This window comes from Protopterus annectens, chromosome 1.part2 (genome assembly GCF_019279795.1).
Source record: "Protopterus annectens isolate FY-2018-M chromosome 1.part2, PAN1.0, whole genome shotgun sequence".
Lineage (NCBI taxonomy): Eukaryota > Metazoa > Chordata > Ceratodontiformes > Protopteridae > Protopterus > Protopterus annectens.
Window position 1 is genome coordinate 1,257,963,711 of NC_056727.1, and position 17,292 is coordinate 1,257,981,002.

The window sequence follows — 17,292 nt, forward strand, 5'->3', positions numbered from 1 at the left end:
ATTTGTTTGTCTGCTGGTTACCTAGCCACTTTCAGGTAAGTGCCCCATTGGAGTTTTCTTTTTGTTCTTTTCACTTTTTTGATTGTTGGTTTCATGTCATCCAGAAAGGAGAAATGCAGTTTGAGAGACAGATTCGCCATAAGGATCATCATGAGTAATGTTTATTTTAACTCCCACTTTGTGAACTCAATTCTATCCTTAGTATCACAGGACAGTTCCTCCTCACTATCCCCCCAACACAAATAACACTAATTCAAGCTTTACCCTCAAAACAGTTTCCACCACTTCAATCAAAAGCATGCTCTCCAAACTAAAAACCTCATCAACAGCAGCCGACCTACTCCCCAGCTATTTCTTGAAACTCACAGCAGATGCTATTGCTATCCCAGTCTCCACTCTCATAAACAGATCAATTGTTGAAAACTATGTGCCCAAACTCTGGAAAATATCCTATGTTACACCCATACATAAAGGTGGGACCTCCACTGAACTTAATAACTACAGACCCATTGCTTTACTCTCCCCCCTGGCCAAAATCCTAGAAAAATGCATCCATACCCAGATGCTAAACTATCTCATAGACTGCAACATCCTGTCACCTACTCAGCATGGTTTTAGACCTGCCCATAGTACCACTACAGCTCTCCTCTGCTTCACAGACACAGTAAACCATCTCAAAAATGAAGGCCTGCAAGTGTCAACTCTTTTTGGATATGTCCAAAGCATTTGACACAGTCTCACACCAAATCCTGCTAAACAAACTAAACCAATATCATCTATCTAATTCCACTCTTACCTGGTTCCAAAGCTACTTAACTGACAGGTACCAAGCTGTGAAATGGGAAAATTCTCTCTCTCCTCAGCTGCCCATAACTATAGGAGTCCCACAGGGTTCTATCTTAGGACCACTACTATTCACAGTCTTCACAAATGACCTCCACACCTCCACACAGCATGCATCTGTAATTCAGTATGCAGATGACACTACCTTAATCTGTGCTGCACAAAACATTCCCACCCTCCTGCAAATAACTCAACTAGCATTCTCTGACGTTGAAAACTACCTTACCAAAGCCCAACTTATCCTCAATCCAAAGAAAACTCAGCTTATGATTATAACCAGTTCTAACAAAAACACTAACAGTCAATTCACTATCTACTCCACAAATGCTACTCCAATTGCTCCAGTGGCACAGGCTAAGCTATTGGGAATAACCATAGACTCCCACCTAAAATTTGATAGTCATCTGAACTTAACTATTAAAAAAGTACATGCCAAACTGGGGTCACTCTACCGTATCAAACCATTTCTTACCAACAACACAAGGTCAGCCATTGCTCGCTCCCAACTTCTATCCACCCTACTCTATGCATCTCCCATTCTGACTAATCTCAACAAAACTGAACTAAGCAAAATGGAAGCTTGCTATAACATAATTGCCCGCTTTGCTGCAGATTTTTCATATAGAACTCATCACTGTACTGCTTTGAGACAGCTCACTGGCTTGAACTGCCCAACCTCCTAACCTGCAATCAGCTCTGCCTCTGTCATTCTGTTACCTCCCCAATATACAACATCACTCAGCCAAAAGGCCTCTTAGATCATCAAGCAAACTACTACTAGAAGTCACCAACAGCTACAATAGCTTTGGAGATGCACTATATAGTAGTTCAGTGGCTAAAAAATGGAACTCTGTCCCTACTAGCATTCAAAACACATCATCCAAAGCCTCCTTTAAAGACCTCATCAGGCAACATCTCAAGCAAAGTTGGCAGTGCCATGATTGTTCCCCAGGCTAGTGAAAGCGGATAACATATACATACTAAATCTAGAGCAATTGATGATAGTTTTTCAATCTTACTCACAAACACTGGCTAATCTACAATGTATGTACTGTACCTGTGTACTATGTATGTATTCTACCTACGTTCCAAAGTTCAGCCGTACACCACAAATCTATTACTTACCTTTATTTTTAAAATTAATATTTTTTTGATTGTTCTCTCCACTGTAACGGTTTGTGCCGCATACCACTGTAAAAACATGTCTCTTGTAATTTGTGTGTATACTGATCATGTCTAAATAATTAAATGTGTCTGTAATTTTTCTTTGTGGAGCTTTTCTCCCCGGGCCTCTCCTGAAAAGGGGCCTTTTCGGCTCAGTCAGACACCCCCGGTTAACAAATGTAAAATAAAATAAAAATAAAAAAAATAAATTAATTAAATAAATAAATTTTGCTTAAGTGCTTCCCACAACCATATGTCTTGTGTTATTTGGCAAGCTTTTTTTCCTAAGACATTGTGTAATCAGCTCTCTTCCTTAACTATTTATTTGGAAAACCAATGTCTTAGGCTGTTAGCTGAAGACACTAGGGGAAGGATCTTCCCAGCCCTACGTTCAGCCGTCTGAGAAGACCAAGACAACTCAGTTGGATTCTTCAGTTGTGCTGCCTCCGCCACACGTCTCTCTTGAGACTATTATTAGGTTCATTAATCTTTTATTCCTCTGCCACGACCACATTGGAAGCCGGCATGGATCCGACTTCACGCATGTCCATTGAACCCTTGCAGATGTCCACTTTGGATTTCAGGGGGGGGGGTCTGAGGCTGATAATTACCGAAGGGCCCAGGGGTGTTACTCAGATTTTGGTAAGGGAAGAGATATCAACTACACTGATTGAATGCCGTCAGGAGTCAGAGCCTCCTAAGATCTTTAAGGCTGACGTCCTGTTAAAAAAGAAGCAAAAAACAAAGCACATTTCTCCTGCTCCTAAAGATCCTCAGAGTGAATGGCAAAACTTCACTCAAGGCCTGTTTAATGTCCTTATGGTTCTGAAGCCTCCTCAAGGGGTTTCTGATGTTCTGTGTTTCACTGTTGCAGTCATTACATTTGGGTTATCTGCTTGCAGGTAGCCCTCAGTCAGTCTGATTAACAACGTCTTGGGTCCTGCGTCGGTTGCTGTCCCTTCTTCCATGACGTCAGGGGTATAAACCATGCAGCCGGCGCCATTACATCAGTCTTTTTTGCCGTGTGGTGCCCGAAGCAGAAGCAGTTCGTAAGTGTCAGTCGGCCCACTCTGGTTCTGAAACTTGAAAACGAAAATTTCAGAAGTCTTCAACTAAAGCTAAGTACCCCGTTGGGGAAACCTTTTTTGCTCCTTATCGATGTCAGTAAAAGTTAATAATTGCATTACTTGTGGAAAGCAAATACCTCACAAAGATTTTCATTCGTACTGTATTCCTTGCCTAGGCCCTGACCACGACGTACCTTGCTTTCGGTTTTGTGCTTTATTTAATCAGCGCACTATCCGTCGTTGGTGTATTTTCACCTCTAAATATTTCGGTTTACGGTTTAATTATCCAGAAATGTCGTCGGTTAGCCATCGGACTACCGGGATTCCGAAAAAATGCAAAGATAAAGACAGAGACAGGCTGCCAAGGTCCAAAACTGCCGACGATGCTTCTCCTAAGCCAGTTGCCAGTTCGCCGGTACTCAGGCGCTTTTGCAGCCCCTGATACCCGCTACTTCTGATTCACAGGTTTCTACTGAGACCCATTTGAAGTCTGATATGCCGCGAGATGCTTCAACTGTGGAACCCAGGGATGTCTCTACCTTGGATGGGTCCGGAGCCGCTGTGCAGGCACCGGCTTCTGAGGGTGTATTCAGGCCTACGGACTTGCATATTAAACCGACGCTTCATTCTTTACGTAGGTCTGAATCTCAATCCATGCCTAAAAAAACAACGACCCAAGCCACATGCTCAGGCCTCTATGCCTAAAAAACAAATGATAAGAATGGCTGAAGATCTAATAACTCTAATCAGGGGTAGCCAACCCCCCCCTTTCTAAGAGACCTAGGACTGAAGTTGATTATGAAGCTTCTGATCAGGATTCTGTTTCTGATTCTTCTGATGATCTGGATTTGCCCTTATCTACTTATGAAGATTCTGATGCAGAGGACTCCATTCCCTCTGCTTCCCCTCCTGAGGATTTTTCTTTTGAGGAAACCTTACATACTCTTAAGGGAGCGTTTCCACTGGGAAAGCCAGGATTTTTCTGATTCAGAAAAGAGGCTTAGGGATTTCCTTCTCCTACCTCAGCATTGGCCTTTAGCTATTCCTCCTGTACTAGACATTGTTGATGATGCTTTTTCGGAATCTAGTTTGGCCCCTGATTCCCTGCTTCCTGCTCCCAGAAAACCTGACAGATACTACAGGGTCCCCGAGTCCCACAAGTTCCTTTTTAAAAATCCTCTTGCAGATCCAGAGACTATTTAACAGGGGCCCAAGAGCATTAAGGCTTCTACTGCTAAAAATCCAAACCCTTATGATGGAAACTCCAGGGCGCTGGATAGATGGCGTAAGAAGGTTTACACTTCTGCAGCCTTGTTCATTAGGGCTTTAAACTGCCAGTTTCATATGTTAAAGTATCAGCAACATGTTATTAGACTGCTTAAACAGAAAATGATGTTGATTCCTGACTGTATGGAAAATAAAGAATTACAGGATTTAATGCATTCTGCTGAATAAGTTGGAAAACATACTTTGCAATGTGGTTTTGATTCATTAAAGGCCTCTTGCAGGGCTGCTGTTACTCTATCTGAGCTCAGAAGGCATGCTTGGCTTAAGGAGCAATCTTTGCCTGATCATGTTAAAGCTAAATTGTTGGATGCTCCTTTAATTCAGGACCGCCTGTTTGGCAACAAGGCTGAGGAAGTTCTGAAAAAGATGGAAGATAAAGCGAAATCTATGCAAACTGTTAAATTTTTTACAAGTTCAGCCTCCTAGATTTAGTAGGCACTGGCCCTCTAAGAATTGGTCCTTTCCAGCCCCTTCCAGGTCTTCTCAAGCCAAACCCAGACACAGCAAAAACCCCAGGTTTCATTCCCAGAACTAAGCAGTGGGAGGCCTCCACTTCCAAATCTGGGAATAATAAGACTCCCCCCTATGGTAAACAGTCTCAATGACTTCCTTTTAAAATTTCCAAGCATTTATCAACTGACTGCCCCTTTGGGAGGAAAGATTGCTCTTCATGCAAAGAGTTGGGAACTCATTACCCAGGACAAATGGGTTTTAAATATATAGTGTCCCAGGGATACAGATTTCACTTCCACACGTTGCCAACACCAAGCAGGTGGCCGGACCTACCCCGAAATCAGTGGGAAGAGGCCCAAAAACAAGTACTTTCTCTCTTTAGCATGGGGGCTATTCAAATGGTACCAGAAGAGGAAAAGGGACAAGATTTCTACTCGAGACTTTTCCTGGTACCCAGAAAAGACAATTCATGGCGTCCTATCCTGGACCTGTCTACTCAACACCTTTTTGGAGATTCCAAATTTCAAGATGCTGACTCTTCACCAATTACTTCCTATGCTAGGCAAAGATGCCTGGTTGGCAACAATAGATTTAAAAGAAGTAGACCTGCACATCCCAGTCAGGGAATCTTGCAGAAGATACCTACGCTTCAAAGCAGGCTACACGCACTGTCCATTCTCTGCACTGCCCTTTGGCTTATCTACTGCGCCCAGGGTATTCACAAAGTGCCTAGCTCCAGTTATTGCATTTTGCAGGCAAAGAAATTTTCAGATATACCCATACTTGGACAATTGTCTAATTCAGGCAGAAAGCCAGGACATACTTTTGAATCATCTGGCCTTTGTTCAAAGGGTTCTAACTTGTCTGGGGTACACCATAAACGAAAAGAAGTCACACCTGGCACCCTCTCAACAAATTATATTCCTGGGAGCAAGCTTGAATACAACTTCCCAGATGGCTTACCTCACGCCAGAGAAACAAATTCATTTGACAGCCTACTTCAAACAAGTGACGACATAAACCCTGCTATCTGCAAGACAGATACTGCAAGCCTTGGGGTTCATGGCCTCCTGCATTCTTCTAATTCCATATGCAAGACTGCATATGAGGAAACTACAGTGGTATCTAAAAAGCCTATGGTGTCAACATTCTTGAGACCTAGAAACAATGATTCCTATCATACCTTGCCTACACCTAGAGTTCCTTTGGTGGGCAGAGGCCTGCCACCAAAACAAGGGACTACCTTTCACACCACCTCCTGCCGTCCAAACCCTAACAGGCATATCAGACTATGCATGGGGGGCTCACCTGGCAGGGAAGTGCATTCAGGGCAAATGGAACTCAAGTCAAATGCACCTGCATATCAATCAAAAAGAAATGTTAGCTGTACAGAATGCTCTGACAGCCTTCAAGGACCATATTCTTCCAGGACAACTAATGGTAAAGACTGACAACACCACTGTTATGTGGTACGTAAGCAAGCAGGGGGGGTACACATTCTTACCCCCCCCCCCTGCAGACTAGCCATGGCATTGTGGAACACAGGCTTGAGCTACCAAGTGCACCTACAAACTCAGTTCCTGCCAGGAAAATTAAATACACTGGTAGACGGACTAAGCAGAAAACTCCTGGACCCACACGAGTGGAAACTGGAACCAAGGTTTTTCAACATGTTGACAAGCAAATGGGGGAGCCCAGATATAGACCTGTTTGCCCCTCCCCAGAACTACAAGTTGGTCAAATTTTGAACAAGGACTCCCCAAAAACAAGCCTGAATGCTCTGTCCTTCAGGTGGAAAAATCTATCAGTCTATGCCTACCCCCTCTGCCTCTGCTCTCTAAAGTACTACTAAAAATCAAACAGGACAAACCAAGGATGATTTTGATTGCTCCAGACTGGCTGCGCCAACACTGGTATCCCCCTCCTGCACAGTGTGTCATGGTTATCTCCATAGCACCTGCCTCGGACTCCTTCCCTGCTGTCTCAGTAGGAGAACCAGATTCTGCACCCTCTGCTTCCAACACTGAACCTTGCAGCCTGGCTAATATGTAATCTCTCCTTTACCATCCCTCAGCAAACCTGTGATAGATATAATTTTAGAGGCAAGGAGGCCTTGTACTAGAAAATCTTATGCTGAATAATGGAAAAGATTCTGTGCCTGGAACCAATCTCAAGGGATGAGCACAGCAGCGCCCAATTTACCTCAGATTTTACAATACTTAACTGAGATGCTTCACAAGGGCCTGTCTTTTTCCTCCATTAAAATCCATGCCTCAGCCATTTCAGCTCATTATAACACAGAACCTCCCCTCTTCTCTCATCCACTGCTCAAGCAGTTCCTCAGAGGGGCCAGAAATTTGAGACCACCCAGGAGAACTCCAACTCCAGCCTGGGACCTTAACTTTGTCTTGGAGAAACTCACTCTACCTCCTTTCGAGCCAGCTGCTACTGCAGACTTAAAATTTCTTTCTTGGAATACAGCTTTCCTTTTAGCAATCACTTCAGCTAGAAGGGTATCTGAATTACAGGCCCTTATGACAGTGGAGCCTTTCATCATCTTTCATGCGGACAGGGTGTCCCTCGGAACCAATCCATCCTTCATGCCCAAGGTGGTATCCAGTGTGGCTCTTAATCAGTCCATTCATTTGCCAACCTTCTTTCCCAATCCACAGAGTAAAGGAGAATGGATACTGAATTCCTTAGATGTGCACAGACAACTTAGATTCTACTTAGGACTAAACCTCAAAAGGAAATCTGAACAACTGCTGGTGGCATTTGCTGCAGGGTCAGAGGGGAAGGCTATTTCAAAGCAAACCATTTCTAAATGGATAAGCCATTGCATTCATTTTTGCTATAAGCACCATGGAAAGCCTATCCCGCAGGGTATCAGACCTCACTCCACCAAGGCTGCATCTACCTCTACAGCCTTTCTCAGAGGCATCCTTACCAGGGATATCCTAGAAGCTGCTACCTGGAGTTCTGTACATACTTTCACCAAGCATTATCATTTGCCAGTTTTCTGTAAATCCAGAGCTGCCTTTGCCACTATAGTCTTGCTGGGCCTTATAGCTGGCCCTAATGCTATCTAAATTCCTCCTCCCAACTATAGCTTTGGGAATCTACCCAAATGTAATGAGTGCAACAATGAAATACGAAGAACATAGTATAGATGTCCTTCAAGGATGCATCTGCAGTCCTAACATATGGGTCGTCCTGCCTCAGGCAGCCCTTCGGTCGGCCGGATTCCAAAGTCTGGGTCTGGCCTCTGCTGATGTCGCACTTCACCCGACGTCATAGCTGCTGTTTATTGGGTATAAAGGCATCAGCCGACGCCATTTTCCTCAGTCTTTCTTGCCACGCGGTGCCCGAAGCAGAAGCTGTTCGCAAGTGCCGGTCGGTCAGATCCAGAGATTTCTACTACCGAAGACTTCTAAAAAGCTAAGTACCCCGTTGGGGACTCTTTCTTGCCTCAGCCGATGTCAGACAAAGTAAATAATTGTTTAACTTGTGGGAAACAAATACCTCATAAGGATTTCCACTCATACTGCCTTCCTTGCTTAGGCCCAGACCACGACGTATCAGCTTGTCTAGCCTGTGCTTCCTTCAACCGACGGACACTTAGACGTCGGTCGGAGTTTGCAGAGGAGTTTTTTGGTCCCGCTTTTGCATACAAAATGCCGTCGGAGACTCCGACTACTCAATTAGCTAAAAAGCGCAAGGAAAAGGACCGACACTCGCGGCCCGCGGTTTTGGCTGAAACCATGGTTAGGCCAACCGCAAGTGTCTCGGTTTCGGCTGAAACCGATCCCCCGGTTCTTCCTTCGGCCGAAAGCATGCCTCCGATAGCCGAGGCCTCACAGAGCATGGCTGAATCTGCTACTGAATTTACTGCTACAGAAGCAGGCACCCAGGATTTGTCAGACACTATTCCTTTAGACATGTCTACCCCTGCACGTGGGGCTGCTAGACCCCCTGCTTTTATGTCTATCAAGGCTTTTGCCAGGGCTAAAGCATCTAAATCTTCTAAGGCCTTACCTGCTAAAACTCCTTCACATAGGCCTACCTCTAGTTCCCAAATGCTCAGCCTGGCTGAGGATCTCATTTCTTTGATCAGGGGATCCCAACCTCACCCAGACAGGGCCTCTCAGCCCCCTCCAGACAAGAGGCCTAGAACTGAACCCCCGGAACCTGTCTCTACAGATTACTCCTCGGATGACTCAGACATTTCAGACCCGCACGAAGGCCCATATTCTCCTTATGAGGATTCTGATGCAGAAGACTCCATTCCTTCTGCTTCTCCTCCTGAAGAATTTTCCTTTGGGGAAACTTTGCATGCTATGAGGGAACACTTCCAATGGCAGGGCCAGGATTTTTCAGATTCAAGGAAAAGGCTTAGGACCTTTTTACACTTACCACAGCATAGGCCTTTAGCCATTCCGCCAGTACTAACAGTTGTTGATGATGCATATAATGATGCCTGTACTGCCCCTGATTCTCTTCCTCCGCCCCTGCCAAACCAGACAGATATTACAGGGTCCCGGACACACATTACCATTTGTATAAGGCTCCTGTTGCAGACCCTGAAACCATTTCACAGGGCCCTAAAGGTGTGGCAGCTGCCTCTGCTAAAACCCTCTTCCCTCTGAAAGGGAATCTAGAGCATTAGAGAGATGGGGTAAAAGGTTTATACTTCTGCTACTCTTTCGCCAGGGCCTTGAACTGTCAATTTCACATGATTCAGTACCAGGAATTTTTGTTAGACCAGATAAACAAAAAACTGTCTTCTCCTGAACCTTTAGATCGCAAGTTCCTTCAGGATTTGGTACATAACTCTCAGCAGGTCAGTAACCATTCCTTAAAATGTGGCTATGATGCACTGGAGGCTTCCTTTAGATCAGCTATGACTGGAACAGTGATTCGAAGGCATGCCTGGTTAAAAGAACAATCCTTACCAGACCATGTTAAGTCAAAACTTCTAGATGCTCCCATGGAGAAACAAAGTTTGTTTGGCTCCCCTGCACAGGAGGTTCTAAAGAAGGTGGAAGAAAAAGCAAAATCTGTCCAAACAGTCAAGGATTTCTTACACGTCCAACCTCCGAGGTTTAGCCGAAATTGGCCTACGAAGAATTGGTCCTTTCCAGACAACTCCAGAACCCAGAGAGGCAGAAATAGACGCCCCAGAGGCAGAGGTCAATCTAGGGGTGCCTACAGGGGACGTCAGTGGCAACCTACTAACCAGAGAAATACTGCCACAGATTCAACTACAACCGCTTCCACAGGGCAGACACAATGACTTGGCTCTAGTTCCGCCTACCAGGGAACAACTGGAAGCACCCTTGGGCAGAAAGCTAGCCTTATTCTCCGACAACTGGCATTACATTACAGGAGACAAATGGACTTTACAAACAATAGACAAGGGCTACAGGTTTCACTTCCACACTCTACCAAAAAAGAGAGGAATGCCAAACCTACCACCAAGCCAAAAAACAGACGCTCTAAGACAAGTCAACAACTTACTAAGGATGAGAGCTATACAAGAGGTACCACCTATGGAACAAGGCCAAGGATTTTACTCCAGGCTTTTCCTTGTACCAAGAAAAGAAAATCAATGGAGACCTATTCTAGACTTGTCCGCACTGAACACATACCTCATTGTTCCAAAATTCAAATTGCTGACCCTCCAGCAGCTTCTTCCCATGCTGGGCAAGGAGTCTTGGCTGGTGACTGTAGATCTCAAGGAGGCATACCTGCACGTCCCTATACGACCAGATTGCAGAAGACACCTCAGATTTCTTGCAGGATCAGAGCATTATCAATTCTCAGCATTGCCCTTTGGCTTATCTACTGCACCCAGAGTATTCACGAAATGCCTGGCATCAGTAATTGCTCATTGAAGGCTTCAGGGAATTCAAATTTACCCATACCTGGACGACTGCTTAATACAAGCGGACAACAAGGCAAAATTAACAAAAGATTTGGAAAATGTCATACAACTGTTGCAAGCCTTGGGATACACAGTCAACATGCAAAAGTCAAGACTAGTACCATCCCAAAGGATAACATTCTTGGGTGCAGAACTGGATACATCAACTCAGATGGCTTTTCTCACAGAAGAAAAACAAAAGCAACTACCAGCCTACTTCATGACATTAACAACACAAAATACTGCAAGGAAAGTCCTGCAAGCCCTGGGCTACATGGCATCATGCATAATATTAGTTCCACATGCCAGGCTGCATATGAGAAAGCTACAATGGTACCTAAGGAATGTATGGTCTCAACACAAGCACAGTCTAGAAGCCCAGATTCCAATAATTCCATGCCTGAAGCAAGAATTCCTGTGGTGGGCTCAGGCCTGTCAGTGCAACAGAGGCTTGCCTTTCCACAAACCTCATCCAAGCCAGACCATCACCACGGACGCCTCAGACCTAGGATGGGGGGCGCACACATGGTGGACAAGTGTATTCAAGGCCTATGGACCCAAGACCAGCTGAATCTACACACAAATCTAAAGGAGATGCTGGCAGTGAAAAATGCGATCCAGGCATTCAGACCACTCTTAAAGCGGGGTCATCTGCTGATAAGGACCGACAATACCACAGTCATGTGGTACATCAACAAACAGGGAGGTTCACATTCATATCCTCTATGCCGGATGGCAATGGACCTGTGGAATGTGGCCCTGAATCTCAACATTCAACTTCAGGCCAGATTTGTACCAGGAAAAGAAAATTCTCTAGCAGACACCTTAAGCAGAACTACCACGGATGCTCATGAATGGATGCTGCATCCAGATATCTTCAAAGCCATAACAAAGAAATGGGGACTACCAGAGATAGACCTGTTCGCCTCCCCACACAACCACCAATTGAAGAAATTCTGCACAAGAGCATACCACCCACTTGCTTGGAGGGTGGACTCCCTTTCCTTCAGCTGGAAAAACCTGACAGCATATGCATTTCCACCTCTTCCCTTGATGTACAAAGTTCTACTGAAGATCAGAGAGGATCAGCCAAGGGTAATCCTGATAGCTCCAGACTGGCCGAGGCAACATTGGTACCCGCTACTGAGAAGCATGTCTCGGACACACGCATGGCCTCTACCTCTATGTCCCTTACTTCTAACACAGGGCAACTACAAGATCCTACATCGTGATTTGAAAACTGTTCCACTATTTATCGAAGATATTTCTAAAATGACAAACTTTTTAGAATTTACATATAATGTAGGAATAGAACAAATTAGTTACTTGGATATCCTATTAATCAATGATAGAATTAATGGTAAATATAAAAGTTTAATTTTTAGAAAGCAAACATATTCTAATTCTCTGTTGCACTTTTCAAGTAACCACCCATTTCACCAGAAAAAAGCGGTAATAAAAGGGCAGTTAGTCCGTGCAGCACGCATGGTTTCTGATGGTCATGATTATGAAAAGGAATGCAATCGTCTTATGAATATGTTTTTAATCAGAGGATATCCTTTCAAATTAGTCTCAGATATAATAGCTGAGGTCACAGCTAAACGAAATGAAGGCTTATATCTTCCTTTATTAAGCCATAACTACATTTTAGAATCTAATGGTGAGCTCATTTTAGATAATAATCCCAATAAAATTGAAAATAAGAAAGAGGAAACTAATAATAACTATAGAATCAGTTTCTTACATACGTATTCCTTGGATTTTAAAGAAATCAAGGAAATACTTTTTAAAAATTGGGACGTATTAAAAAATGATAGATTCCTAATGAATTTATTAGGTGAAGTCCCTAGGATTACTTATAGGAGGGATGATAATTTAAAGACCATATTGCAAAGAAGCAAGATTAAGAATCATACAAATAGGGAATATGGGATGTTTAAATGTGGCTTTTGTGCCCAATGTAAATTTATCAAGGTATGTAACCAAGTATTTATTAATGACATCATGTATAAATTCAATGACCGTTATAACTGCGAAACAAAAATCGTAGTTTATGCAGCAATATGCTCCCAGTGTAAGGCATTTTATATCGGTAAAACCAAGCGTAAATTAAAATGCCGGATATATGAACACCAATATGCTATAAACAAAAAAGACGCAAATAACGCACTCGCTAGGCATATAATAGAGAATGAGGGGCACTCTTTTGGTTTTGTAATTTTACAAAAAGGTGTTGTAAACAATAGAGGGGGGCCATGGTAGATTCGATTGGAAATCAACAAACTCCTTTGGCAAATTCGCACTAGAGCCCACATTAGTCCAGGGATTAATGAAACTTTATCGATCAAACCAGTTTTAAAGTTATTGGCATGTCAGATGAGATGTTTTTTTAATATTAATTGAATGTTATGCTTTAATATACATGCCTATTCTAATTTTATTTAATTAAAAATGTAATAAAATATGTAGTGATATAATATGTATACATATTTTATATGGATTTTAAATATGTAAGTTATATTCTAACATCTAATTCACCATTGACAACATGCATAGACATTTAAATAATGTATATGTGAATATATGAATGTAAGGAGGTTCATTCCTACATCTTTAAGATGTTAATGGTAGGTGGATACATATTAGAGGTTCTCATGACAACGTATAATTAAGTGAAATGCATTTTAAAATGATTGGATATTTTAAAGGTTTGTGGATATAAATATTGTTAACTGGAATTGTTACACTTGTTTGTCTGATGAAGGTGGGACAAGGTCCTTGCCGAAAGCGTGTATTCGATTTTACGCTCACTTTATACTTGGTTCATTAAATTGTCAGTTTAACTTTTATTTTTGAAGCATTGCTCTTATTGTGACCTGGTTGGCTATTTTCAACAGTTTAATTCTTACAAGTGCATCCACCTAGATTCAGTAGGCATTGGCCTTCTAAAAATTGGTCCTTTCCAGCCCTTCCAGGCCTTCCCAGACCAAACCCAGGGGAAACAGGCCACCCAGACTACAGTCTCAGGGTATAAAGAGATCTAAACAATGGATTGCCCCACCCCAAAAACAGGGAGTGGTAAGCCACCCCCTTAATGGAAAAAAGTTCACAATGACTTTTCAGTTACCCTTCCCAGCCCTGCCCAATCACTTGTGCCCCTAGGAGGAAAACCTGCTCTTCATGCAAAAAACTGGATGTCCATTACTCAGGGCCGATGGGTCCTAAACATTGTATCCCAGGGGTACAAATTCTACTTCCATTCACTGGCAACCCCAAGAGGGTTTCCAGACCTTCCTCCAAACCAGTGGGCAGAGGCTCAAAAGCAAGTACTTTCCCTGCTCAACATCAGAGCTATTCAACCTGTTCCAGTAGAACAAAGGGGTCGGGGTTTCTACTCCAGGCTTTTCCTGGTGCCCAGAAAAGAGGGCTCTTGGTGCCCAATCCTGGATCTTTCAGTTCTCAACACCTTTCTGGTGATCCCAAAATTCAAGATGCTTACCCTGCAACAGCTTCTCCCTATGCTAGCCAAGGATGCCTGGTTAGTCACTCTAGACTTAAAAGAAGCTTATCTGCACATCCCCAAGGGAGTCATGCAGGAAATGTCTACGTTTCAGGGAAGGCTCTATATGCACTTCCCTTTGGCTTATCTACTGCACCCAGAGTATTCACCAAGTGCCTGGCTCCAGCCATTGCATACTGCAGGCAGAGAAATATCCAAGTTTTCCCATACTTGGGCGATTGCCTGATTCAGGCGGACAGTCGGGAATTGCTACTTCAGCACCTGGCATTTGTAAAAAGCCTTCTCACTTCATTGGGGTACACCAACAATGAAAAGAAATCACAACTGGTACCCAGTCAAAAGATTGTATTCCTGGGAGCAAGCTTGGACGCACCTTCCTAGATGACATTTCTCACTTCAGAAAAACAGGTATATCTGACAAACTTCTTCAAACAAATGGCCACCAGAACCCAGCTTTCTGCAAGAAAAATACTGTAAGCACTAGCGTTCATGGCCTCATGTATTCTGCTAATTCCATATGCAAGACTGCATATGAGGAAACTTCAGTGGTACTTAAAAAGTCTTTGGTGCCAACATTCTCCGGACCTGGAAAGAGTCATTCCTCTCATACCTTGTCTAAGGGCAGAGTTCCTTTGGTGGGCAGAAGCATGCAACCCCAACAAGGGACTGCTTTTCAACCCCTTGCCGCCCAAACCCTGACAACAGACGCATCAGACTATGCATGGGGGGCTCACATGGCAGGCAAACGCATTCAGGGCCACTGAAACCCAGGCCAGATTCTCCTGCACATCAATCAAAAAGAGATGCTAGCTGTACAGAATGCTCTGGCAGCCTTCAAAACACCTAATCCTTCCAGGACAACTGCTTATAAAAACAGACAACACCACAGTTATGTGGTACATAAACTAGCATGGGGGAACCCATTCTTACCCACTCTGCATGTTAGCCATGGCCCTGTGGAACACAGCATTGAGCAACCAAGTGCATCTACAAGCTCAATTCCTGCCAGGCATACACAACTCACTGGCAGATGGCTTAAGCAGAAATCTCCTAGACCCACACAAGTGGAAGTTGGAGCCCAACACCTTCAACCTTCTGATCCAGAGGTGGGGGACACTGGAGGTGGACCTCTTTGCCTCCCCCGGGAACCACCAGTTGAGCAAATACTGCACCAGGAACCCTCACAGCAGGGCCTAGAAGGTGGATGCCCTATATTTTCAGTGGGAAAACCTCTGAATTTATGCCTTCCCCCTCTGCCCCTTCTCTCAAGATAAAACAGGACAGACCAAGGGCGATTCTTACTGCCCCAGACTGGCCACGCCAGCACTTTTACCCACTCTTGCGCAGCCTGACAACGGTGCCACCCTGGCACCTTCACCAGACTCCTACCCTGCTGTCCCAGCAGGAGGGACAGATTTTGCATCCACAATTGCAAACCCTAAACCTTGCAAGCCTGGCTTATCCCCTGACTACCCCACCAGCAACCCTCCGCAAACAGGTGCTGGACGTCATTCTTGAAGCCAGATGGCCTAGTAGTAGGAAATCCTATGCCGAAAAGTGGAAAAGATATTGTTCTTGGAATCAGGCTCAAGGGAAGGACACAGCAGAGCCCTCCTTAACTCTAATCCTAGATTACCTAGCCGAGCTACTCCACAGAGGCCTATCCTTCTCCTCCGTTGAGTCATGCCTCTGCCATCTCAGCTCATTATAATACTGAACCACCTGTATTTTCTCACCCTCTAATCAAACAGTTCCTGAGAGGGGCTAACAACTAGGAGAGCACCCAACCCTGCCTGGGACCTTAATTTTGTACTGGAAAAGCTCACGCTTCCCCCTTTTGAACATGCAGCCTCAGCAGAGTTAAAATTCCTCTCTTGGAAAACAGCCTTGCTTTTAGCCGTAACTTCAGCAAAAAGAGTGTCTGAGTTACAGGCACTGATGGCTGTGGAACCCTTCATTATTTTTCATGCTGACAGGGTTTCCCTCAGGACTAACCCGTCCTTTATGCCTAAGGTGGTGTCCAGTGTGGCTCTAAACCAATCCAGCCATTTGCCAACCTTCTTCCCTAATCCTCCAAATAAAGGGGAAGGGATCCTGCACTCCTTGGACGTGCACAGACAACTCGGGTTCTACCTTTACAGGACTAAGCCTTTCAGAAAATCTGACCAGCTGCTAGTCAGCTTTGCTACAGAGGCAGAGGGAAAGGCCATTTCAAAACAAACCATTTCCAATTGGATAGCACACTGCATCCATTTCTGCTACAAGCACCATGGAAAACCTATCCCACAGGGGCTCAGGCCACATTCCACTAGGGCTACTTCCACCTCTACAGCATTTCTCAGGGGAGTCCCTACCAGGGACATTCTGGAAGCTACAACCTGGAGTTCTGTACACACCTTCACCAAGCATTACCACTTGCCTATCTTTTCTAAATCCAGAGCTAGATTTGCTACAGCTGTCTTTCAAGGCCTACTAGCCAGCCCTAACACTTCTTGACTGCCTCAACCTTTCCTCAGCTTTGGGAATCGACCCAAGTGGGATGACTGCAACAGTGAATGCACAAAGAACATAGTACAGCTGTGTACACTTACCATAAATGTAGATGTTCGAGTGTATTCACTGTTGCAGTCCTGGTTTCCCTCCCTCCAGCCCCCTGTTTTTTTTCTATCTTTCCTCTCTGTGGCCATTCCTAATGGCATTGGTGTTTACTTTTTACTGGTGGTATTCACCACCTTATACCAGCTCCCTATTTGGGGGCTCCTGACATTTGGGGAAAGAAAAACTGATGTAATGGCGTTGGCTGCCTGTTTTATACCCCTGACGACCTGACGTCTTGGAAGAAGCAACAGCATCTGATGCAGAAATACTAAGACTGGTATTCAGGCTGACTGAGGGCTACCTGCAGGCAGATGACCCAAGTGTGATGACTGCAACAGTAAATACACTCTAACATCTACATTTATGGTAAGTGTACACAACTGTACTTTCTTTGAAACCCAAACAAGGGTGTCCTTTCTGAAAAAGCATCAACCCCA

At 44.2% G+C, this 17,292-nt stretch overlaps 1 protein-coding gene across 1 annotated transcript in view; it reads left to right on the forward strand.

Annotated features, from left to right (window-relative positions):
- Nucleotides 1-17,292, forward strand: part of PPP1R8 (protein phosphatase 1 regulatory subunit 8) — a 781,869-nt gene that overhangs the window by 634,190 nt on the left and 130,387 nt on the right. Inside the window, exon 6 of the mRNA XM_044060239.1 lies at nt 12,044-12,711. Within this exon, the coding sequence (XP_043916174.1) occupies nt 12,044-12,711 (668 nt within the window). The remainder of the gene's footprint in view (nt 1-12,043; nt 12,712-17,292) is intronic.